Genomic DNA, 25,000 nt, shown 5'->3' with positions numbered 1-25,000 from the left:
TTTGAACATTTGATTCTGATTTATTTTTTATTGTTGGAAGCGTCCGATGCAGTTTGCTGAAATCTGATTGGCTAGAAGGTGTTAAACGTCATCGTCATTTAAAATTTCAAAACAGCTGCTCTACGGTGTGCGCCTAGTTCGGCAGAAACATTGAAACACCACAACAGGTTTGAATATTTATTTAAATAGGTAATATTTTATTTTATTTTTATTATTGTGACTTTTTATACCTGAACCTTATACGCATATATATTTATACAGATACATATTTATAGAGGATTTAAATAAGCTGAGAATACAAAACCTTTGGGGGGGGGGGGTACTTTGAACAAGGTTACTGTTCTTCAGTGCAAAAATCATTTGAGTTGACCATTTTCTTGTGCATTTTTTGCTCTAAATAATAACGTGTTTGATGCAAAGATAGATGTATTTATTGTGTCTTCTGTAACCTCTTACTTAAGGATAAAATGGAAGCTTTAGGAGAAAGACTTAACCTGATGGTGAAAACCTTCAGGAGGGAACGCCACAGAGTTTCACAGTCTGAAAGGACCACGGTTCATGGAGCTGACAGCATGCTGATGGTTCTTCAGCTGGCCATGGCCGACGTTAACAAAAAGGTAGTAGTCTGTGCTCTTTCCTGTTAAATGTATAAATGCTGTTCCACTTTATTAATCTCACAGAGGAGAAATTTACCTGTCATGGCCTCTCTGGAGAAAAACAAATCACCAAGCAAGTAAATAAATAGATACATAAATAAACCGTTTTTATGACCTAGTTACACAGAGGAGTTGGTCAGTTTGATGAAATAAATGACCTGCGGTAACATTCATGCCTACACTAGGGGTGTCTGAATATTTTGCTGAAGGAACCTCCCAGTCCCTTCACAGTCAGCTGCAGTGGGTGAGAGCTGTTGTCCTGGATGGATGTGAGGTTGATTGACATCCTCCTCTCACCCACCGAGTCCGACCTGGTCCTCCTGACCAGCCTATTCAGTACCGGTGCTGCTCGTTTCCCAGCAGAAAAACGGCATAGAGGGGAGCAGAGGCAAGCACAGAGTCAGAAAAAGTCCTGAGCAGAGTTCAAACCACCTCCGTCTCCTCAGAAGTTGGTGGTAACTTTGTCCCTTCTTACAAAGGTCATCAGTATATTGCTAGGGTGAACACCTAGGCCAGGGGTGTCAAACTCATTTTCACCGAGGGCCACATCGGCATAGTGGTTGTCTTCAATGGGCCAGATATAAATGATAAATGTAACTAAATGTAATGAAAAACAAATGTACCTACTCCTCAATGTTAAATAACTCATTTATTTGTTTATTATAACTTTTTAAAGTGACAATTACAGTTGCATAGAAAACATATTTGCTTGCTACTTTAGCATAAATCCTTTTAAATTTGATTCTGACAGGTTAGGTTATATGGAGAGTCCTAATGTATAGTTGCCCAATCCCATATTTCAAGTCCAATTCTCCCTAGATATGAATAAATACACACCAATTTTTAATTTTTTATTTTAAGAAATTGGCCACGTTTGGCCCGCGGGCCTTGAGTTTGACACATGTGACCTAGGCACTTGAAACCGTCAACCATGACAATGTCGGTTCACTGGTGTGTGTGGCTGCCGTTCTTTGTCATTAAAGTACATTTATAGAATAGAACTGTAAAGAACCACTCAAATAACAATGGTGTTTGTGGTGTTTTTAACATGTTCTTGTGGTATTTTTCTCAGGATGGAGAACATATATAAACAACATTAAGCTGAAACATTGAATTTCTGAGTATTTCTTTATTCAAATTCAAAACCAGATGCTGTTTGAAAATGATCGTATATTTGTGACGTAGAAAATAGCTCCGTTCTGATGCATCCTCTTACGGACGACTAGATCCATGGACGTCTTTGTTTTCCTCGTCTGAGCTGGTATCTGGCTCAAACCTGTATGGGTGGATAGCTCCAACATTGCTGGCCATCTTTGTTGCACCGCTAATGTTAGTTTGGGAGTGTGTGAAGCGTTAACAGGAGGGAAGCCATAACCGTATGTTACGTATGCTACACCATTGAACCAAACCTTAGGGAAATTGAATCCTTGCATTCCTGCTGCATACCAGCCTGTTTTCATTGAAAGTGTCAAACAATTGTTCTAAATCCACAGAGAATTTATTATTTTATCACATGACACCAGAATTGTATTTTTACTTGCTTAATGGCAAATCAAAACAAATCTTTTTTCAGATTTTGTTGATGTGGTCCCACCCACAACTGATGGGGGTGAATTGCTAATGAACTCTGCAGAAACTCTGTCCTATAAAACGTCACAGATTTTTAAAATTTTGATTAAAAATGCATAATCATAATTAAAAGTCTACTGGAAATGGTTTGAAAATAGATCAGAAGATGATTGGACTAGGTCTTAAAGGATAAAAAAAAACAATAAATAGAGCTCAAATAATTTAAATGTGGTTAAAGCACATTAAACTCTAAATTAACATATAAAACTGTTGATGATTTGTTGTTGAGGTGAACTCCTATGTTTTTACGAGGAGGGATGAATCCTATCCAAGCCCTGAGACAGACCATCATCAGAAGTGGTGACACTACCACTGCTTTCCGATTGAGACCGCTCATGGCTCATTTTTGGCAGAAAAAGGTCCGTCTGTGATGGAAAGGATCGGCTCCGGCGTTACAGCTGCTGCTTTCTCTTTTCCTGCGACAGCGCGGCGGAGAGTTCCAAGTGTCTCTGAGTGATGTCCTGATGGCCTGGAAGCACTTATTGGTCGAGAAGCTTCAACTGCCGCCCCCCAGCTCTGCACGCTTGGAGAACCACGATGTCATCCTGGAGGCGTACAACTCCTTCCTGAAGAGCTCAAACACTGTGGACCTGGTCGATGTCCTCGCTACGTGCCAACAGCTGAAAGTTCTGGACCCAGAGGAGCTGGTGAGCCCGGTGAGCTGAAATCAGGTTCTGGAAGACAAGTCGCTGTGAAGAGATCAATAATTTTTACATCCTCTGTTCTCGTGCCAAGATCCAGCTGTGTGGGTTCCTCTCAGGAAACCCGGAGCTCCCAGAGTTCCCATCAACACCATCCAGTAAAAGCAGGCCCTGCAGCTCCCAGGTAGCCTCTCTGCATTAATGAAACTCATTTTTTTCCTTATAAGCTCCCTGAAGGAATCCCCGCTTTCCACTTCTCCCTGTCATAAAGTTGTTTTAGTAAAACTAAATGCCCCCCTCAGGCAATAATCCACATTTGAACTTTCCCAGCCTTTTTTTTTATAGCAGTCAGGTGGCCATCCTCTGCTCTTATTGACAAGAACTTTATATCATATCACTCAGATTTAGGAGAGCAGTGTGAATTCAATTACCACACAGATGCGAAAAACACATCCCAGCATGCAGCTGAATAACAGCTTCTGTAACACAATCTGCTTCCTTTTCCTGTCATTCGCTAATTTCTACGTTTTTACTGAGGACTTACGGCTGTATTATTACTTATATGCTGATGTCACTTTGGAGGGATTCAGTTGGGTTTTTTTTCTTATAGTTTATTTTTTCCTTTATTGGTTCGTCTGTGCAAAACAGAGACAATGATTAATCTTATTTGGTTTTGTTAACATCAAAAGTTTAGAGTGTTAGTACTGCAGAAATGTTTTTTAACTGCAGAACCTGCAGATTGACTAAAATGAAATCGTAAACTAAAAAACTTTTCAATCTACAGCCTTTTACAGCCACTGAAATCAATGAATCTAACGTTGTTTACCTGCAATCATTAGGGGGAAGTCATATGATTATGAGTAAAAAAATAAGTTGTGATTTTACAAGAAAAAAAACATCTAAAATTATGAGGGGGAAAAATTGAATATTTTAAGAGAATAAAGTTGTAACATTTTGAGAAAAAAGTCATAAATGGAAATTTTTTTCAAGTTTTCTACAGGGTTTTAACAGCCGATCCTTTTCTTTAGCATAAAAAATCGTCACTTCAAACTTTATTTTCTTTCCTTTTTTTCAATCCAATCATCTTTTGCTGGATTACAGGTGAAAATGGCGGTGAGACGGGTTTTCTGCTCCTACCTGAGTTTGCTTATCAACTCCAAGAATGACCTAGCCTTGGCGCTCACCCTCAACGTCCCCAACCGCAATCTTGGACAACAAGCGTTCACAGACATCAGGCACGCTGCACGGGACAACGGCACTTCCCTTTTCCTGGTAAAGTTTTCACGGTTACCATGTGTTTAGCCTTTCGTGTCTCTGGAAAGCCCAAGCTCTGACCGGAATTCTGCAGGCTCTGACATCCTTCATCCGGGCCATCCAGCTCGGAGGAAAAGGCTACGCTCCAGCGGAGTCCAACCCGCTGAGGAGGCACGTCAAAGGCCTGTTGGAGTACATCCAGTTCATGGACAGCTTAGAAGAAATCCTGGGCGAGATTCCTGATCCCAGGTAAGCAGAACGTCCTCACCCACACATACAATCACTTGCCCTACAGATTTCTGGGGATAATCTGGCAAAACAGAAATCCATACAAACAAGAAGCAGAACCAGATTTAGTATGTTAATAAGTTTTGGATCTACCTCAACTAGTACACGTTAGCATCAATTTAGCAGACATGTAACACGGGAGGAACAAGGGGAGCACAGAGTTTTTATAAAATGACTATCAGCTGCCTCCCTAAAGATGCAGCTTAAAGTCATCGAACCAACTTTAACTACAAACCTATTCAAAACAGACCATTTTTATGAGATGAGGTCAAGTGTCTGCTTCCCTGAACAAAACACTTTCTGATAAAACTGCTCGAAAAGACTTGTATAAAATTTTTTAACTTGAGTTTCTAGATTTATCACTATTATAATTCCTAAAGCCTTAGTCTCAACTGCCCTTGTGGGTGGATACGGGCTGCCTATTTTCAACACCCCAAATCGTGCGGACGACACAAGGAACCCATTAGTGCTGATCAGGTGATCAATGTGCACTCTTTTCAGTGCAGCCAGACTATTAGAAATGAGGAATTAAGACAATCCGGTTGTAGTTTGTGTGGCTACTCACGGGCGTTCTAGGTATTCACATCCCGTGAATGCGCATTTGCACGGTTCAATAACGGGCCAGTATTCACACCTTACTAAAGGATATAGTGTTGCGTAAGGACACAATACGACAGCATCACTCGTACATCATAGGTGCGTGCAAACTTTCATTTGTCTTGTGAATACTTCAGGATACATTTAGCACATACAGAACAATGATAGGTTCCATTTTCGTCACACCTGTGCTCCGCTTACGATGCAGCCAATCAACTACAAGACACACTTGCGCCCCTTTGCGATGCGGCTACTCCTCTCTACGATCCTCCACAGGCCTGAACAACCCTAAAACCTGCAGCCCCACTAAGAGTCGAGCTGCAGGTTTTGGGTTGTCTGGCCCCATGGAGGGTCATAGAGAGGAGTAGCCGCATCGCAAAGGGGCGCAAGTGTGTCTTGTAGTTGCTTTGAGGCTTGTACGGCCATCTTATGCCACGTACACGTGATGCGCAGTCACGAGCGCTGGATGTAGGTTCCTTAATGCACTTTTGGCATATGGTGCTCAGACTGGACTGTCGTTGCGTGATACTAGAGCGTGTACTTACAGTTAAAAAAAAAGGGGGCTTTGTGCGAAATGTCAAAGCTGTGTAAAACCCGGCAAATCCTGCTCCAGGCTTTTTTTTACAGCCCCGTTCCAATATATGAAAGACTTGGTGTCATAGAACTTCAGCTGGGCACAAACTGCAATTATTCATTTTTCCTTCATGATCAATTCATGATCAACAGTTAGTACTCCTGTAAATGAATCCATACATAGGTACCAAATCTGAGTGCCTGATTGGTCAAAGCTCAACTTGTTTAACATTGAACACGGGTTCAATGGCCGTGTGTTTTTTTTTGAATTTTTATGTTGAGTCCTTACGGTACTCTCTGGACTCTATTTGGCTAAGGTTTACAGCAGTTTGATAGTTTGCCTTTGTTTACTTACTTCAATCTTTGGCTGTATACGCCTCGCTAAGTTTTAATGTTGGGTTACGCCTCTTATCCTTCATCCTCACTCTGTAATGGACAGTTGGAAGCATTTTCTAGAGCTCACCAAACACCAGTGCTCTGGAGTTGCACCTGCGACCATAAACATCCACCTGCTCTCCCGCAGCCTTCTTTAGTTTTCTTAAATCCCTGAATGACTCCCATCTGTGCCCCACATGATAACGGTCAGCATCAAAGCCCGCCTTTGTCTGCTCACCGCGCTTTGATGATCAAACCTTAAGATCTGCTGATCACTACCCTTTCCGTCAGATTATTTCTGATGTGGAGGCATTTGGCTCGGCAGCGCACGCCGTCATCGAGACCCGGTGGTTCAATGCGAGCGCTGCGGCGAGGCCTTTCCAGCACATAGTGAGGCTTGTGCAGTTCTCACTGCTCTTCTGAGGGTTCTCAGTTCAGGCGAGCTGATGAGAGAGCTCCTGTCTAATGAGACACTGATTAACTCGGCCAGCATACGTCTTTCAACAGCAGCGCCTCTGCGCCCTCAGTGGAGTACTGTGTTTCCTCATACAAACACCTTCTGTGGTGAGTTCAGGGCCTCTTGTTCGGCGAACATCTGTTTTCCCAAGTGATTCTGTTACCGAGCTCCACTGGCTCACAGCGGAGCTGGGTCAGGGTTGGGCCCTCTCTGCCTTTCTTCCACCACACAATCTGTGGATGCTGGGTGGAGGTTAAGCCGGTGAATCTCGTACCTTCACAGCCGACAGACTGTAAGGGTGGCTGTTGTGACCTTACGGTGAATTGGAGCCCATTATCTGCCTCAAAGCTGTTAACCTTGGCAATGCTTTGCAGGGAAATGAAGCTCAGCTGGACTTTGAAACAATTACCCCAAGCTCTTAAAGTCATTTCCTAAACAATTGACAGTGAAGCTGCAATATATCTTTAGTGGAGAGGGGCTTTCTGGAGTCACTCATGTTGATAAATATTGGCTGAACCCTCGAACGCTGATAATTCTCTCCAGATGAACCTGCACACGTCCCAGAAAGTGTCCACTTTTACAAACTCCCTTATTTTTACAATGTTTCCGCCGCATGGCGAGGTCTCTGACTGTCTTTGTGTTGAATCACCAGCGCATGCGGAGCCAGGCTGGTGATGGCCATCAGGGGCGCTTTGGTTAAAGGACGCGGCAGTGGGGAACCGGTGTACGCTGCCGCAGAGGAAACCTCGAAGGAGCTGACGGAAAGGATTTTCCAGCTACATCAGATCCAGAAACGGCCCGCTGACGAAAACGGGACGGGGATAAGCCCTGCCAGGGTAATGGACGACCTCCGCTTTCCAGCCAGACGAAGCTTCCACCTTCACACACATTTCATCTTCCCTCGCACGCTGCTCTGACAGAGCTCTGCTTGTTCATCACATTCAGCCAAAAGCATATGCGGTCAATCACGCCACCGCATACGGAGGGCGAGACACGGTGAAGGTGCTGATGGCGCTGCTGGACGAAGAAGCTCTCACTCCACCGTGTCGGAACAAGGCGGACCTGCTGTGTGAAGACCAGCCGGTCCTTAGCGGGTCAGAGGGAACATGCATCCTCCTGCTGTTCAGGTCAGTCCCAATACCAACTGATGCGTGTAGATTTCAGTTGTGTCATGTTACGAATAATGAGAAGAAACTCTGAAACCGATGTGTGTAGTATGTATACAAAACCAGTTCTGATGCTATACATGCCTCTATTCTACTTATACTGCAAAGCATAGTCTCATCAATCATCCTGGGGGCGGGGTCATACACCGGTTTAAAATGTACAAACAAATTCAGTCCATTTCAGGCTAAACAGCTTTTATTTGATCTACTTTTGAAGAGAAGAAGAACAATTAAGAAAACAGGCTGAGTTATTTTGCACTAAGCAAGCATGCGGTGACTGTAGGGAGTAAAGACTCTTGTAAATGGAAGAGAACCCATCAGCCTGAGCTCTGTAAAGTCAAAGGGCAGGATTGGATAATATTTACTATAACTCTCAGCTCACTTCCAATTCAAAAGGTTCCTCACAATGATAGAAAAACAGTCTAAAGAAATTCCATCTCATGGAATCGATGATTCCGTTCAATGGTCTGGCTTTTCAGAACACATTCATGGCTCATTCCCAACTTAAAATAAAACTCAGGAATACAGTCTCTGTCCATCATGTAGCATTACTCTGTCCATTTTACTACCCAACAGATGACGAAAATGTCAATATCATTAATTAGTAGCCTATTTCTTTTATGCATCGTAACCATTTTATGGCTATAAATTGATCATGTTGGCTCGTTTTTACTATTTTATCACCACAATTAATTATTTGGTTAGCATGTTTAAACTGTTTTATGGCCGCTAATTAATTATCTCATTAGATCATTTGAACTATTTCATAGCCATGAGTTAATTATTTTGTTTGCACATTTTAACAGTTTCACAGCCATTAGTTAATTATTTCGTTTGAATGTTTAAGCTTTTTTGTTGCTCCAAGTTAGTATTTTGTTTGCACATTTTAAAAGTTTTGTGGCCACTAGTTTATTTTTTGTTGGATTTGTTGGATCATTTTAACTATTTTGTAGCCATAATAGTTCTTTTGTTTGCTTGTTTTAACTATTTAGTTGAACCACTAACTCATATATTTAACATGTCTTTTAGGGAGGGCATTTTTCCAAATAACATGAAAATAGAAAAAATTATTCCAATTTTTAAAAATGGAGATCGCCATATATTTACAAATTACAGACCAATTTCACTACTATCTCAATTCTCCAAGATATTAGAAAAACCTTTTGTTAAAAGAATTAATAATTTTATTGGAAAGTTTAATTTATTGCATGAGGATCAATATGGTTTTAGGGCTGGCAGATCCACTTCAATGGCGATAATGCAGCTGGTTGATCATATTTCTTCCTCGATAGAGAAGAAGAAATTTACGGTAGGCGTTTTTGTTGATCTTCAAAAAGCGTTTGATACATTAAATCACACTATGTTACTTAGTAGGCTACAGAAATATGGTTTTAGAGGAATAGCATATTCCTGGTTAGAAAGTTATCTCACTAACAGATGTCAGTATGTTTATTTCAATAACAAAAAATCTGATATGTGTCCTGTAACGTGGAGTACCTCAGGGGTCCCTATTGGGTCCTATATTATTTATTTTTTACATAAACGACCTTTGTAAAGTTTCTGATTTGTTAAATTGTGTTTTATATGCTGACAACACTACTTTGTATTTATCATGAGATAATCTGGAAAAGCTTCTTTCAGACATAACAAAAGAATTATCCACAATCAAACAATGGTTTGATTCAAACAAACTGTCTTTAAATAAAAATAAAACCAAGTACATTCTTCTTTCTCTTTCGGCTTTTCCCATCAGGGGTCGCCACAGCGAATCATCGTTTTCCACCTCACTCTATCATGGACATCTTCTACCCTAACATTAGCCAACTTCATGTCCTCTGTTAAGACATCCATGTATCTCCTCTTTGGCCGTCCTCTTGCCCTCCTGCCAGGCAGCTCCATCTCCAACATCCTTCTACCAATATATCCACTATCCCTCCTCTGAACATGTCCAAACCATCTCAGTCTGGCTTCTCTGACTTTGTCCCTAACACAGGCAACATGAGCCGTCCCTCTGATGTACTCGTTCCTTATCCTGTCTAACCTGGTCACTCCTAAGGAGAACCTCAACATCTTCATCTCCGCTACCTCCATCTCAGCCTCTTGTCTCTGTCTCACTGCTACCGTCTCTAACCCATAGAGCAGAGCTGGTCTCACCACTGTCTTGTACACCTTTCCTTTGAGTCTTGCTGGCACTCTTCTGTCACACAACACTCCTGACACTTTCCTCCACCCGCTCCAACCTGCCTGCACTCGCTTCTTCACCTCTTCTCCACACTCCCCATCACACTGAACTGTTGACCCCAAGTACTTAAACTCCTGCACCTTCTTCACCTCAGCCCCCTGTAACCTAACGCTTCTACCTTGATCCCTCTCGTTCAGACACATGTATTCTGTCTTACTATGACTGACCTTCATGCCTCTTCTTTCCAGAGCAAACCTCCACCTCTCTAGCTGTTCCTCCACCTGCTCTCTACTCTCACTGCAAATTACAATGTCATCTGCAAACATCATTGTCCAGGGAGATTCCTGTCTTACCTCGTCTGTCAGCCTGTCCATCAGCATAGCAAACAAAAAGGGACTCAAAGCTGATCCTTGGTGTAGTCCCACCTCCACCTTGAACTCCTCTGTCTGACCTACAGCACATCTCACCACCGTCATACTTCTCTCATACATGTCCTGAACTACTCTGACATACTTCTCTGCCACTCCAGACGACCTCATACAGTACCACAGCTCCTCCCTCGGCACCCTGTCATATGCCTTCTCTAAATCTACGAACACACAATGCAGCTCCTTCTGACCATCTCTGTACTTTTCCATCAACATTCTCAAAGCAAAAATGGCATCAGTGGTGCTCTTACGGGGCATGAAACCATACTGCTGCTCACAAATCTCCACCTTCTTCCTAAGCCTGGCTTCCACTACTCTTTCCCACAGCTTCATTGTGTGGCTCATCAACTTTATTCCTCTATAGTTGCTGCAGTTCTGCGTGTCACCCTTGTTCTTAAAGATCGGAACCAGAACGCTTCTCCTCCATTCCTCAGGCATCTTCTCACTCTCTAAAATCCTATTGAACAACCTCGTTAGAAATTCCACTGCTGTCTCTCCTAAGCACTTCCATACCTCCACAGGTAGGTCATCAGGACCAACAGCCTTTCCGCTCTTCATCCTTTTCAGAGCCTTCCTAACCTCATCCTTTCCAATCTCTGCTACTTCCTGCTCCACAACAACCACATCTTCCTCCCTTCTTTCCCTGTCATTTTCCACGTTCATCAGCTCCTCAAAATACTCCTTCCATCTTTTCTGTACACTCTCCTGGGTTGTTAGCACATTATAGTACATTATATTTGGATATAGAAAACTGAGTTACAAATTGAGGATGTTGTTCTTGAAAGAGTAAATGAAATAAAATTTCTTGGAGTCATTTTGAATCATACATTATCATGGAAACCACACATAACTTATGTTCTCTCTAAATTGTCCAAATCATTAGCCATCCTACATAAAGTCAAGTATTTTTTAAACACAGCTACATTGTATATTCTATATTGTTCCCTCATAATTCCTTATTTGACCTATTGTTCAGAAATCTGGGGGCATAGTTACAAGTCAAACACTTTAACCTATTTTTATTCTGCAAAAAAAAAGCAATTAGAATTGTAAACCACTCTTCATACAACCAATCCACAAAACAAATATTTCCAAAATTAAGGGCACTTAAATTTTTGGATTTAGTTGATCTTAGTACTGGAATTTTTATGTTTAAAGTAAAAAAACAATGTGTACCTGCCAAAATACTAGTTTGTTTGAAATAAAAGTTAATAATTATGATTTTTGGGGTAAAGATATGTTTAAAAAGAAAGTGGTCAGAACTAATGCATTAAGGAATAGTATTTTTGTTCAGGGGGTCAACATGTGGAATTCATTATCTGACGTTCTGAAGAATGCAAACTCCATATCTCAGTTTACGAAAATGTATAAATTTAAAATCTATCAAAAATACCTTCTGGACTGAGAGACTCTGGTTGTGAGGTAATTTTGAGAATTGTTTGTTTTGTTTTTTGTTTTTCTCCTCTTCCTTTTTCTTTTCTTATTTAAGGTTCTAACAATTTGTAGGTAAATGTGATGTTTGTATTCAGGGTTGGGGAAATAAGCCTTGGCTTCGCCCAACACCTTTTTCGGTTAATTTTGTTCAATGTTTATTTTTTTTTCAATGTTTATGTTGACATTGCTTATGTTAATGTTTTTTTTTAAGTTTGTTTGTTTAACATAACCGAAATAAATATCTCTAAAAAAAGAATTTCACTACCACAAGTTAAATATCTTGTTTGGACAGTTTAACTGTTTCAAGCCCACTAATTATCTTTTCTTAACAATGTTTTAACTATTTTGTAGCCCCAAGTTAGTATTTGTTTGCATATTTTAAAAGTTTCGTGGCCCTAAATGAATTATTCCATTACATCAATTTAAAGTATTTCGTAGCCATGAATTGGTATTTTGCTAACATGTTTTAATTATTTTGTGGCCACAAATGATTTATTTCCTTATAACATTTTAACTGTTTCATGGCCACGAATTATTTCGTTAGCACGTTTAAACAATTTTGTAGGCACAAATGAATGTTTCGTTTGCACACTTTTATCCGTTTTGTGGCCACAAATAATTAAGTTACTTCGTTAGCATGTTTGAACTATTGCATGGCCGCGAATGAATTCTCCTTAGAATGTTTTAACTGTTTCATGGCCACAAATGGCCAAAAAACTATTTTGGACTTACAAATTAATATTATGTTTACACACCAATTTTGTGGCTACAATTTATTAATTTTTTTGTACCATGTCATCAGACGAACTTTGTACTAAAACGTTTGATCATATCGAACAATAGATAAGGATACGATATAGAGCATTTACAGCTATGATTGCTAACAAATACATAGTTGAATCCTTTATAAATACAAAAGTTATTAGTTCTTTTTTTGTATTGCAATCATAAAATGTTCTTTTTTTGTACTCCAACTCTAAGGAGTGTCAAAGAGAACCTTTAGGCGTTTAAAGTCTGTCATGGATATAAAAAGATCTCAATGTCTGATGGGAAAAAGTCAACACAGATTTTGCTGTTTTTCTACACCGTTAAGGTGGGAAAACCCCCGAAGCAGCAACCAGATCAACATGGGACTCGACAAATGTCAGTGAAACCATATGGAGGAAAATCCTCTCACATCACACTGGAACAATTTATTTGGTTAAACATCTGCTTTAGAAATACTACGAAATAACAGCCACTGGCGATGTTTGAAAGGAGCTACAGGATTTCAGAGGTGGATGATACTTAATGGCTGATCCTTGTGAAAACATCTTCTGCACGTTGGAAATTGAACTTCGCTGGAGTTAAGGGGGATGAGTGTTTTGAGAAATGACTGAGTAGCTGGTTTTTTGGTGAGAGTAGCTGTACAAGCTTCAAGCTTTTCTCATTTATTAAACCCTTGTTTTTGCTACTCTGGTGGTGCTCTCCACAGATCCCCTCAAGTGTCTACTGGAGGTTCTCCAGAACCATTGAGGAACAGAGTCCAGAATCGACTAAACCTGCTCAAACCCAAGGTAACACGGGTCCCTTCATCCAACAGCCCCAAATCCCAACCATCAGTTATTTCAAGCTGAATTAGATGTGTAAACCTTCAAAATAATGTCTTTACATCCTGTAATTTCTCAGTGGAATTGTGTTATTTATTTGCTTAGTTGAAGCTCACAACTGACTTCCACTGTTCCCGTTTGCACAGCTGCATTTTAGTTCTCAGTGTTGGTCTGAATGGGCTCTTTTAATCCAGGACATAAAATGAATCATTTGTGGGGGATTCGAACCATTATCCAATTGTGACAATAAATTATTCCATTGTTGGAGGCAACTTGCTGAAAGCGCAGACTGCTTTGCTTCTGATATCAGTCTGGGAGTCTTTTGTGCAGTCAGCTTGAATAATTTCATGATTTTTTACCTGCAGTTTGACGATTCAAAGCAAACAAGCTTTTGATATTGGAATGTTTTCCTCCTTTTTGGTTACTAGTTGATGCTGAAATTGAGGAATAAAAGCAAAGATGGACGTAAAATGAAAATCTAAATGTTTGACACAGAGTTCAGAGTAAATATTTATCATTTTTTTATGAAACACCAACAGTGACATAAATCCATCCATTATTTTACACTTTGGATCATGTTTCCTTTAAACAATGAATGAATTTTAAAAGGATTTACCAAAGCACCTCAATCACTGACTGTATCTGAGAACTGGACAGAGTGAGTGTGACGTCGTCCACAAAAAACGGTTTGCTTTTTGATCCAACCAAATGAATTCAATTCAGTCGCCATTCTTTCGTGACACGAATGCCGCCATGTTGGACCCAGATGACGTTGGTAGCCATTGATTGATCCAAGTCGGTCTGAATCAATATTTAATGACAACAACTCACCATCCAGGAGTGAGCCCACTTGAAAGTGGGCTTGAGAGAATCTGTCAATCAAATGTTTCGAACACCGGACGTGGGGGCCAGCAGGCTCCACCTACTTTTATTAAGGCATCTGACTGGTCAGTTTATAACCAATCAGATTATAACCGACCCTTAAAAAAATATTATTATCAAGAACATGAAAAAAAAATGCTATCACAAGCAAGAATAGTTATTCTGACAAATGGAATAACTGAGTAACAGCCCTTTATTTCTCTATAGATGTCTATGGGATTTTGGCTTTTTGGAGCCAGCGGGTACTTCCTGTTTGGAACAACATGGTGGGCGGGTCACTGAGTCTAGTTCTTTTATACAGTCATTATAATGTCAACGAAAATTCTTTCATCAAAAAAATGTTTTATAATACAATTTTTTTTTTAAATGTCTTCAAATGTCAAACGTCTTTTAAGGTAAGTCATATTCTGATTGGTTAAGGCTAAAGAACAATATTTTCTTTTCTGAATAAATAGAATTAACTTTAAAAAAAAAACTATTTTGCTGACATAAAACAAATTAATTATAAAATAGTTGTAAAGGAAAACACTTTTAGTTAAATATACTAAGTTAAACAAGGTGTTTTAGACAATTTAATCTTTTACTTAAAAAAAGGAAAAACTGTAAAAAGTCTCCACCTTCTGTAAAGGTTTTCAATTACAAAATAAAGAACGAAAAAACAATAAATTCTCGTATACATGCAGGTTTTAAAATAACAACAGTCTTTACAACTTTACTCCCAATCAAAGCATTCAATTTTAGAATTGAAGGGTAGAACTTTTTACTTCACAAGAACACAATCAGCTGATTTAAATTCGTTTTCGGAACACTGGATACTGCACTTTTTGTGAAATGGCTCCTTTTATATGATGGATTTAGCAGATGTCATCTTAGCTCCCCACAATCTGGCTCTCTTCCTGTTTGAGTGCGTAGTAATGGTCCCTGGGCAGCTCACCGCTTCCTGAACTCAGCCAGCGGAAGCTTTCTGCATCAATTTCCCTTTGAAGATGCCATATCAGTCGCGTAACTCGACTAGCAAGGGAAACTTGAAAGGTTATTGTTTCCTGTTGTCTGCTAAATCACTTTATCCGAGCAGACCTGGACAGCAGTTTCACCATCCCCTGACGTCAGCTGGAACACACCGCTGTTCTCCTATCTGCTTTTAAAAGCCAGAGACGATCAAGGCTTTGCGCTCCTTTGCAAGGTATCCCTCCCTTCCAACAAAAGGAATGATGTTTAAAAACATGGTAACAATTGCGCTGCACCTGTTCGTCTGTCCTGCACCTGCGTGAGCGCAGATGTGCAAACGTAAAGCTGCAATAACATCTGCTTTTGTTGCTCCCGTCAGGAATGTGTTGGCCAGGTGTCTGGAACGTTAGGTCAAATAGACTCGGGGGAGGGGGATTTTAGGACATCAGCATTGTTTGCTCCCCGCTGCAAAGGTGAATTTAATGATCCTGATCAACTAATGATTTACCTTCTTTTATTTTTTTTTAAACTTAGGACTTCTTTTTCTTTATTGCCTTACAGTTTTTTATGAAACTCTTTTCCAAGATCCATCAGAAAAAACTATGCGTCCTTTTGCTCCTCTTATCGGTAATGTTGGTTTTTTCTTTCCTACTGTGGCCCACTGGCCCGGAGGATGAAATCCTTGGATTGGGATAATCCCAAACAGACGTTGATCAAACAGCAGATGAAAGTCTGAGGATCCCACTGCCCCGAGGCGGAGATTGTAGCCTTCAGCATCATTGACTACACAATATGTTTTCTCCTTAGAAAGCCTTTTTAATGAGGTATTGGACTTGTAATGGTGATTTGAGAGTGAAACTAGACTAATGCGCGACTTACCAGCCTTTCAATTCATATAAATCATTGGGGAAAACTTTATTGAAGTACAAAAGGGTGAAACCTTCAAAGAAAGAAAGGTTTAAAGGGTTATATGAAAAAATCTGAAATGCAAGAACAAATATTAAAGCCCACCTTTTGTTTATTTAAGGATCTGCATTAGTCTTTACCAATAAAAAGACAATAAAGGTTTTGATTAAAGATGGCATAAAAGAGCAATTCCAAAGAAAATAGTGGTTTTCGTGTTTTTTAACATGTTCTTGTGGCATTTTTCTATTGATGGATGATGATTTGAAAAAGTTTGGGGAAAAAACGGCATAATTATAATTAAAAGACCACTGGGAAGACTTTTAATAAAAAAGCGAGTGATTGAGTTGGACTTTATATAACACATTCGTAGTCTATTCAAAAATTCCAAATATCTGGGTGAAGACACCCAGCGAATGACCATGTACAAAAGACCAGGGTGGGGGTTAGGGAGTGGAGAAAATGAGCAAGCAGGTCAAAAAAAAATAACAGGTCTTTGTTTGCAAGTGGACTCCAGTACAGTTCGATGACAGTGTGAAAGTACAGACACCAGACCAATCGGCAGAAGAGAGTTAAAATAAATAAGTGATGGAAACACTTTCCTTCAAACTTAGGATAGAAGTCAGACCACGGGGCAAACCAGAAGAAGCTCACTCTCATAAAACTTCAATATTAATGGACAATAGTCCATTACTGGGGTTGGAGCTCTCCTGTAGGTGACGGACCCACATGGGAGTGATCCCACTTCCTCACTTTGGGCTAGACTGGATCGGGGCTTCAGGCACTGGAAAAGGGCCAGACTGAACCGGTAGCGCCTACTTCCGTCCTGGCTACAGAGAGGGACCCCAGTGATGTCAATCTGGACGACGTTATCTGATATTGATTTTGGTTCTTTCATTGGGGGTTCTGGACGGTTCCAGGTCTGGCTTGTTACCTAGGACTTGTCTGACATGGTAGGCCCTACAAGGGGCAAATTTCCTAAGATCACTTAAGCTCTCACATTAAGGTGGTGGTCTGCAGAGGGGATATTGTCTTTTTGATACATGTGAATTTGTGCAGCGCTTATCTACAATACATTTGGACATTGTATTACTTTGAATTAGTAGTGGGACTAGTTCTTTGTCCTTTTTTCCTTCCTGATTGGAGTTTGTTTGGGGTAAAACGCCCTCCCCAAGTAATTCCCAAGTGATTGGAATGAATGAATTAAGTTATAAAGCTTTTGGAATGAATTAAGTTATAAAGCTTTTGGTACCCGTTTGAACCAACTATGTAGGAAAATTCCTTATTTGAAAGTGCCTATAAAAATAATGTAAAACTAGCAGGTCAGAGGGAAACCTGCTCCTTGAGGTCTTCTACGCTACTCTGTTTTTTATCCAACCCTGACTTGCATGCTGCTGATTGAATGATCAGTCGATTCAAGGTTTGGATTGCCTGACCACACCTCCTCCAGGTTATGAATGGCAAGTACAGCTGTGTTAATTGTAGCAGATTTCAATGAGCAGGCCTGGGCACCCTGCTCTTGGATAATCAGTTCCATGTGCTGCTTTAAACTGGATTTGGACCCTTTGCCTGTTACTGGTTTGTGTCATTGGACTGCTTGGGACTTGGTTTTAAGGTCATTGGAGTCATGCAGTCATACAAGTTTGATCACAGTGGAAACAGACATTAGCTGGTCTTTAGCAGGGTTTGAAAATCAAAACTAACTGGAACCTGATCAGTTCATCAAGTAAGGACCAAGTGGCTTGTAGCACGAGTCCACTCCCATTCAATTTAATGGGATTAAACAAATGAAGCAAACTTTGTAGGCTCTGTCGGAAGATTTACTGCCACAATAACTGTACTTGCCGTGAATTTTTATGTCTCATCATAATTCTTACATTTGAGGTCAACGTGGTGCTAAATGGAAAAATGGTCTTTTGATTGAAATCTGCAAAAGCTTCAGATTGGTTGGTTGGTTGTTTAATAAAAACTCGTGACAATAAACATGCTGGGTCCCCTTTTTCGGCTTGATCCCATAATAAATAATATAGTTTTAAAGCAACAAATGTTTTTTTATTACGTGGACGAGGTTTACATTTTCTTTAGCATGTTTTGCTTTTCAATAAAAATGAGGTATTACAGCTCCAAGCTGTTTTCATAATCCTTTTCTTGTTGAGCCATTAAAAACCAGCACAGATGGAAAACCACTTACTGAGGTTTTACTGCAAATGAGTTCTTCACTAAAAGAAGAAGCCAGAAAGTTCGTTTTACTAGCCAAAAGTCCAGGGTCACATGAACAGCGATGGATCATCCGATATGCACCCAAATCGGCTAGATGTGAGATGTTTCGTTGTTTCTTTCAGGCCAGAGACCGGGTTGTCCGATCCCAGTTTGCGTGCACGTACAAGGAGGAGGAGCTTCCACTTAGCCGAGTGTTGGATTTTCCCAGCCTCAGTCAGGTCTCTACCTGTGTGCACCCAACGCCAAAGACCAAAACAGCCCATGATGATCGTTTTAGCTCAAATCTGAAGGATGGAGCCACAGGTGCAAATTTAAACCCAACTGTTGACCACAAAGCAAATGTTGTGTCTGTTTCCAACGTTTTGACAATTATTTCCATTTCAACAGTCGAGTCTTCGTCTACCAGTCTGATACAGGAGCCAAATACGGGACAGCGGGCGTCCGCCAGCCTTAAGCAAAGGACTGGAGCTGCTCAAAACGAGGGTACGGCTCCGTGTGGTGGTAAAAAAACTGGCGTACAGATGCAAAGGAAGAGTAACAAGAGGAAGCAGTTGGATCACGGCCAAGACAACGGATCAGAAAACGAGCCTCCAGAGAAGAATCGGCACATTCAAGTGTCTGCTAAAGGACCAGGAAGAAATGTCAGCAAGGCATCCAAGAAAACCAAACTGCTTGCTGGTCAGGGGAAGCTAACCAGCTTCTTCAGAGTTTAAATTCTAATAATTTTTTTAGCATTAGCCTTTAGATAGACTCTTTTTTTTTTATTATTATTAAATTTTTGTTCCTTTTTGTTTGATAATGCTTCATAGGTTCTAAATGTGAAAGAAACCAAATGATTAACCAGTCTCTACCATTCGCCAACAATCAACCCGAGAATTTTTGGCACAGAAAGAAATCATTTTTTACTACTTGGTGAACTTTAATTTGTTGAAATTGACAAAATCCTTGTAGTTACTTAAAATCTTATTCCAGATAAAGGTTGTAATCACTTAACCCATCTTACTCTTGATCACTACATCCCATGATGCAACTGAAAATCATTTTCCATTAAATAAACTTTATCTCAACGAAGTTGAGTTAAAGTAAGTTAAAATAAGTTGAAACAAATTTGAACCTTAAGTTAGTTGAAATGTCTGCAACCTACATTGTGGACATCAGGAGGAATTCTTTAACGCCAAAATAACCAAAATGACTTGGGAGAGTGTTAAATATTACTCTTATTTACCTGTCCTATGATCAGAGTAAGGATAAAGTTATGGAGCAGTTTCCTACAGACTTACCGTGAAATCAACTCCAGCTGCTTCTAGAGGGAATTCTCAACAGCTGCTGCCTCCAGTTATGTAATTCAAAGTGTGCATGCTATAGTTGACAGCTGCAAGGATGTTGTAGCTCTCTTGGATCCTTCACGGGGGTATTTCACTGGACGTTGACGGTGACCCCCAGTTTTGTAGTGATTTGATCTACCTTTTTTTATTAATTTCAGATGACTATTTTCTTTGTTCAGTCCGGATTTTTGAAGGTGAGCTACTTTTTTAATATTCAGGTGTATGTATTAAAAAAACAATTTTTTTTCAGTTGATGTGAGACTATTTCATCTTAAAATATTTATTTTTATTGAAAAACTTTTTTATTTTTTGTAGTGAATGTGTTTTTATGACTTGAATTTGGCATCCACTCGTAGCACAGATGAGTTTCTTGCAACAGGGAGTCATTAAAATGTCACATGGTGGTTCTTCATTGCACTTTATTTTTTTCTAATTTAAATTCAACTTTTGCCTAATAAATTTGTTGAAATAAAGTTTTGCTTTTGTTGCACTTCTTTGTCTGATTGACTGTATCTGAGAACTGGACAGAATGAGTGTGATGTCACCCATAAAAAATGGTTAACTTCTTGCTCCAACCAATTGAAGCCAATTCAGCCGCCTTTTTTTCGCGATATAAACACCCACATGTTGGACCCAGACTTGCCAGTGAGCTGCGATTGGTTTGGGTTTCTCTGGGGACCACTCTCACCAATCAGAATAGCCCACTTAAAGCAGCCTACACAAAATCTGTCAAACATTTCAAACGTTGGACGTGAGGGCCAGCAGGCACCACCTACCTTTATAAAGGCATCCCATTGGTTGGTTTATAACTTGAACGATCGAAAAATATCATAAATTATAGGATTGTCAAGAACATGATAAAAAGGTATTAAAGCAAGAACAGTTATTATGATAAATAGAATCACTGACTAATAGCTGTTTATTTCTCCATAGTATGGGTTTTTGGCTTCTTGGACCCAGCGGGTACTTCCTGTTTGAAACACAAGGGGGGAGGAGCCACCTCGTCCAGTTCTCAGATACAGTCAAGGGGGTTGTCCTGCTCTCTACTCCATTGACACACAATTGGAAGAAATTCTTCGTGACGATGTTGAAACAGCTGCAGCAGAAGTTATGAACTCCAACAAGGCCGATACACTCTTCCTATCATACATCGCAGCACTGCAAAAAAAAAAAAAGCAAAGACTTAATGAATATTGACAACTTTAATTCACACCAAACATGATTTGCAAGTCAAATTTGCATTGCACGCCTCTTTTGACGCTGCCCAACGTTAGTCCAAAAATGTGTTCATAAACTTGATACTCTGACTTGTGCGGGAGGAATCTCTGCCTCTGTATCCATGAGTTTTTAGCCTCATAGCTACATGAGTGTTTAGCTCATTTACAGTGCATCGAAGACATGGATGATGTTAAGAGATCAGGTTTGTTCATTTTGAAGAGCTCTACTAAGGTCAAATCCGAATTCTTCCCCTACCCTAGCATCTTCTCCCTACCCCTACATTTAGCCCTCCAAACGGAGAGTTCTGAAAAACTAGTGTCTTTTAATTTGGTTGTACTCCCACTTGATGACGAGTCAATAGTCGCCAGTCAGCTCAATTAGCACGGAATTGCTAGTGCTCAGAAAATACATAAAAACATCGCTTTTAATACCTTTAAAACGGTTATGCTACAACAAAAAGTCATTATAAACATTTAAACGTAAACATCTGTTCATCAGATCACACCCACCTAAAGAAAAGTGCCTCTCCTCCACAGCACGGTGCAAAGCAGGACACCTTCATGGTGGAGGGCTCGCCATCCCTCCACTGTGAGGGTTAGCCCTTAAAACAACTATTTCGGACAACCATGCCCCTCCAAATATCGCTACAATTGGAGGGGTAGGGAGAAGCCGTGGGGGTAGGAGAAGAATTTAGATCCGGCCAAAAACATCGGTAACCACGTCTGGGTTCATGAGATCATTCAGAGACTCTGCCTGTACCGGGAGGATAACCATCTACTGCAGGACCTGTGTCTGAATGACGGACAGTTTCAGTTGTACTTCCATCTGTCTATGATCTAGTTTGACGCATTAGTCCAAGGAGGGTAAAAATAGAAATAAATGGTAACTGGCGTATACTTATATAGCGCTTTTCTACCTTCCTTGAAGGCCCAAAGCGCTTTATAGTTACAGTCCCATTCACAGACACATTCACACGCTAATTGCGGCTCCGCTGCCAAACACTGGCGCCAACCTTCCTCCAGGGGCAAGATGGGCTTCAGTGTGTTTTTGATTTATTGTCTACTTAGAAAAATATCGTAAAGTTCTTGAGGCAAACAATCAGATCCTCTTCCACGTTGGTTTTAGACTCCATCTCCTGATACATCATCAACACGTTCATGGGCGAAAGCAGAGTGCTTGATTGGTTGATGCACTGTGTCTTCTTTGCCTAAGTTCAGATATTTGAACTCTTGATAAACCATGACTTTTGCCAGATTGTGTCTGCACATTGACTTAACATTGAAACTGGACTTCCCTGATCCCGGTGTGAGCGCAACTCAAGAGCTTATATAATAATCGAAGACTTACTGTTCAGGTCTTTGTCTCTCCGATCAATGTTCATGCTATAGTCGCTTGGGCTTCTCTCAGTTAGTCTTCGAGTGAAGGCTGAGTTCAGACCCCGGAAACTTCGCCCCTTCAGCCTCGTGTCCTGCAGTAAACAAATGGGTTATTACATCTGGCAACAGCAGCTCATATTCATTCCCTCACTCCAGGCTCTGGGAGTGGAGCTGCAGCTATTGAAGATTGTCCTTTCACTTCCAGCACATGGTTTGGATCTGCGTTTCGTCAGCTGATCCAAGCCACACGTAAGTAAAGTGGAACAAACACGTTCCCCTCGTTTTTACAACAACACGGTGGCCCGTTTGCCTCCAAAAGCTTCAAAACATCTGGATGTCTTTGTTGTCTCCATTATCGCTCCATTACCACATAGATAGCTATTGTGCTCATGACACATGGGAGATGCGGTCACCAGATACAGTCCAGATAAACGGCAGCACCCAAATCTCTGATGGAACACCAGCATATCATCATTCTTCCCGCTGCGATTTCAATAAACCATTTATAGACTTGTGATCATTTGACCTTTTCAGCTGATAGTATTTTCCAGTGCTGCTGTAAAATACTTTTATTGGAGTGTGCGTAAAGCCTTGAGTTAGCCGTGGACTGCAGGACATTTGCCAATTCAAAGGGTAAATTGTTCAGTCACACAGAGGAGAGGAGATTTCCTCCGTTGTTGCACCGTTCAGATGGTTTTTAGAGGAATTCCGACACAGTTACTGCGCAAAAAAGACGGCTCAGATCAATATGTTCTGCTAAAAGAATCAGATTTATTAGTTTTATTTATAGTATATCATTATAATAGTTTGGTCCGGTACTTTGGCTAACCCAAGACAGTTTTCTTAACTGTTTTTGTGTGTGTAAAGAATGAAAATAGGATTTTTTCGACAATTCCGCAAATAGGGTACGGTCACAAATACAACTCACGCCATGTATGTACTGTATGTAATTAAATAACTTTATTCAGGCCACAAACCCATTTCATGTCAGACAATATTTTCATGGCTGAAGTGGCTTTCTGAACTGTTTTTTTTCCTCTTAACTTTTTAGGGTAAAGTTTATCTTCGCCTTCAAAGTGGACGCTACAAAAATCAGGCACCAACTTAAGCCTAGTCTGACTTTAAAGGTACAACGAAAAAATGATAAATAAACATGCACACTTATATTCAATGAGTTTGATGGGTCATACGGTATGTAAATGTGCAAATTTGTCTATGACATCATATTATTATTATTTTTTAAATCAAGTTATGAATTATTGTCCTAAAAAATATTTGATATATCTGGGCATTTTTACATTTTCTTTTCTTTTCACTATATCGAACAAGTTGAACTGGTAGAGTTAAAAAATATAAAATAAACTATTCCAGCAGAATAACCTGCAGCCAATATTACCTGTTTGTACATTTGAATAAAGTTTGATTGAAACTAATTCTTTGATCATATATTTTTATGGCTGTTTTAATGGTGGAATGTTTGTACGTAACTCACCGATATGACGACCAGTTGGGGGCTCTCCTCATCCTTCACATTGTTGTCCAACATGAGACTCCATCTGTATGTTGGACGAATCATGGCTGCTTTCATCACAGATTCATCATCCAGTACGGAGTCCAGGCCATCTTGGTCTGCTGCATCTTCTGCCTTGGAAGATGGCAAAGCAATCAGGCGGCTGTTCAGTTCAGAGAACAGCACTAAGGTGACCAGGACAGAGAAGGCTGACATCATGATGTCAACAACTGGTATGCCAGCGCTGTATCTGCTCTAAATCTCCAAGACAGACTTAAATATACCTCCATAACAAACGAGGCACTCTTTTTAGGGCTAAAAAAGTTCAAAGGGTAGAGAAGGGAAGCTGTTATCCCATTAATGGAAAAGAAAAGTTCATTCAGTTGGTTTTTGATGCAATAATTAAAGGAGAAAGATAGTGGTGAGAGTGGGGTCAGAGGGCAGGAAGTAATATCAGATGTTCTCTTTTGACATCCACAAGCTGAAAGGATCTCAGCAGGTGATAAGAGACTGACTGAGAAAAGGCTGCGTATTAATGTTGTTTTCCATTTACAGGTTCTTTACACACACTTTAAAAAACACCTGAGAGTTGGTGTTCACTTACAGCTTTGGGCCTTGACCAATTGTAAAAAACAAAAAGCTGACATCCTCCACCTCTCAATTTTATATTCAAAGTAAACCTGCAAGTACAAAATGCTGAAGTTCTTCAATTGACCACTGGGGGCTGGTTTCAAAAGAAAGCAATTTCCCCATTGACTCCTATGTTAAAATGTTCAAAATTGCATTAGAGTTTGATTTTAGCAGAATAGTTTTTTGAATGGTTGGTGGATCCATGCACACCAAATAAAGCCTGGCTGAAAGTTGTCAAAAGCAGATAATAGGAACTAAATAAACCAACGAAAATATCAAGATGCATCAGTGTGAACATCTTAACAATACTCTTCCAAGGCATTAGGGTTTCGCTTAGATTCCTGAACAACAAATGGAAAGGCGCTCCATGATTTAAAGGATATTTAAGAAGCAGAACAAGATGCAAAGAACTGCAGGTGTAAGTTTTCTCAAGAAAGGTCAGAGCTCATGATACGAGATGAAAGAGACCACACAAAACTGTAAAAAATGTCTAGGTCATAAAATCCAAATATTCTGTTGAGACAAGAGAAGAACTTTCCGGAAATTGTGCAACCTGCTACAACTAGAATCTAACCAACACAGCATTTAAAAAGCAGTTATAACAACAGCTGAGCTTGGAGGTAGTAGTATAATGGTGTGGGCCTGCTCTGTGGCTTAAAACGTGATCAATAACTGAGCCATAATTCTGAGCGCAAACAGAAAAAAACCTAAATGACCAT

The 25,000-nt window shown here is 40.1% G+C and overlaps 2 protein-coding genes across 6 annotated transcripts; one reads left to right on the top strand and one right to left on the bottom strand.

The window, feature by feature from the left end:
• The first annotated feature begins 74 nt into the window (after window positions 1-74).
• Window positions 75-20,020, top strand: parpbp (PARP1 binding protein). Of its 5 annotated transcripts, none has more exons than XM_020714171.3 (11): window positions 75-167; window positions 462-617; window positions 2,711-2,932; window positions 3,021-3,110; window positions 4,028-4,198; window positions 4,275-4,429; window positions 7,123-7,306; window positions 7,416-7,597; window positions 13,155-13,236; window positions 18,345-18,525; window positions 18,610-20,020. In XM_020714171.3, the coding sequence occupies exons 2-11, from the start codon at window positions 468-470 to the stop codon at window positions 18,933-18,935; spliced, it is 1,743 nt and encodes a 580-aa protein (XP_020569830.1). In that variant the 5' UTR covers window positions 75-167; window positions 462-467; the 3' UTR covers window positions 18,936-20,020. The 5 variants fall into 5 exon arrangements, with proteins under 5 accessions (XP_020569830.1, XP_011489576.1, XP_078798074.1 ...); XM_011491274.4 differs by having other exon boundaries at window positions 2,711-2,941; XM_078941948.1 differs by lacking the exons at window positions 18,345-18,525; window positions 18,610-20,020 and adding exons at window positions 15,227-15,334; window positions 15,479-15,800 and having other exon boundaries at window positions 2,711-2,941.
• Window positions 20,021-20,490: 470 nt separating this feature from the next.
• pmch (pro-melanin-concentrating hormone) lies at window positions 20,491-23,916 on the bottom strand. The gene is made up of 3 exons (XM_004083265.5): window positions 23,634-23,916; window positions 22,113-22,233; window positions 20,491-20,705 (listed from the first exon to the last, which is right to left on the bottom strand). Exons 1-3 carry the CDS (start codon window positions 23,868-23,870, stop codon window positions 20,656-20,658), a joined length of 408 nt encoding a protein of 135 aa, XP_004083313.1. The 5' UTR covers window positions 23,871-23,916; the 3' UTR covers window positions 20,491-20,655.
• Window positions 23,917-25,000: the final 1,084 nt, after the last annotated feature.

The sequence above is a fragment of the Oryzias latipes genome, chromosome 23 (genome assembly GCF_053564925.1).
Source record: "Oryzias latipes strain Hd-rR chromosome 23, Olatipes_Hd-rR_3.1".
Taxonomy (NCBI): Eukaryota; Metazoa; Chordata; class Actinopteri; order Beloniformes; family Adrianichthyidae; genus Oryzias; species Oryzias latipes.
This window is presented reverse-complemented; position numbering and strand designations above follow the sequence as displayed.

Excerpts from the sequence above, each read along its gene's own strand:
- parpbp (XM_011491274.4), top strand. The coding sequence starts at position 468 with ATGGAAGCTTTAGGAGAAAGACTTAACCTGATGGTGAAAACCTTCAGG. Across the intron at positions 2,942-3,020 it reads CAGAGGAGCTGGTGAGCCCG|ATCCAGCTGTGTGGGTTCCT; the intron begins GTGAGCTGAAAT and ends TCTCGTGCCAAG. Across the intron at positions 7,307-7,415 it reads CGGGGATAAGCCCTGCCAGG|CCAAAAGCATATGCGGTCAA; the intron begins GTAATGGACGAC and ends CATCACATTCAG.
- pmch (XM_004083265.5), bottom strand. The coding sequence starts at position 23,870 with ATGATGTCAGCCTTCTCTGTCCTGGTCACCTTAGTGCTGTTCTCTGAA. Across the intron at positions 22,234-23,633 it reads CCCAACTGGTCGTCATATCG|GACACGAGGCTGAAGGGGCG; the intron begins GTGAGTTACGTA and ends TGTTTACTGCAG. Across the intron at positions 20,706-22,112 it reads GAGAGACAAAGACCTGAACA|TGCTGCGATGTATGATAGGA; the intron begins GTAAGTCTTCGA and ends TTTTTTTTGCAG.